Here is a 358-nt window from a genome sequence, read left to right as displayed (position 1 = left end):
TGCCCGGTTTGGCCAGGGCTCAGGACCCATTGTCCTGGATGACGTGCGCTGCTCAGGGAATGAGTCGTACCTGTGGAACTGTCCCCACAGAGGCTGGCTCTCCCACAACTGTGGCCATCATGAAGACGCTGGTGTCATCTGCACAGGTGGGTCTCCAAGACTTTGAGTCTCCTCTCTTGGGGTAGATTTTGCTCAGGAAATGAGGTCTTAATATGTTCTAATCTCCTCACTCAGAGCTTTTTCAACCTTTCCTATATTTCTGATATCTCCTTAGCTCTCTCCTAGAAAACTGCATGAGTCCTTGCCACATTGCCAGGTTTTGAGGAGGTCAGAGAGGACAATGGGCCAAAGTGAAATA

The 358-nt window shown here is 50.0% G+C and overlaps 1 protein-coding gene across 1 annotated transcript in view; it reads left to right on the top strand.

Annotated features, from left to right (window-relative positions):
- LOC105554592 (deleted in malignant brain tumors 1 protein-like) overlaps positions 1–146 on the top strand; it is a gene marked incomplete at its 3' end in the record, with an annotated part of 42430 nt that extends 42284 nt beyond the window's left edge. Inside the window, 1 exon segment of the mRNA XM_012001136.1 lies at positions 8–146. Coding sequence (XP_011856526.1) covers positions 8–146 — 139 coding nt within the window.
- Positions 147–358: the final 212 nt, after the last annotated feature.

Source organism: Mandrillus leucophaeus, unplaced genomic scaffold, assembly GCF_000951045.1.
Source record: "Mandrillus leucophaeus isolate KB7577 unplaced genomic scaffold, Mleu.le_1.0 Scaffold65, whole genome shotgun sequence".
Classification (NCBI taxonomy): domain Eukaryota; kingdom Metazoa; phylum Chordata; class Mammalia; order Primates; family Cercopithecidae; genus Mandrillus; species Mandrillus leucophaeus.
The sequence above is the reverse complement of the archived record's forward strand: the minus strand, read 5'-3'. Positions and strand labels throughout refer to the sequence as shown.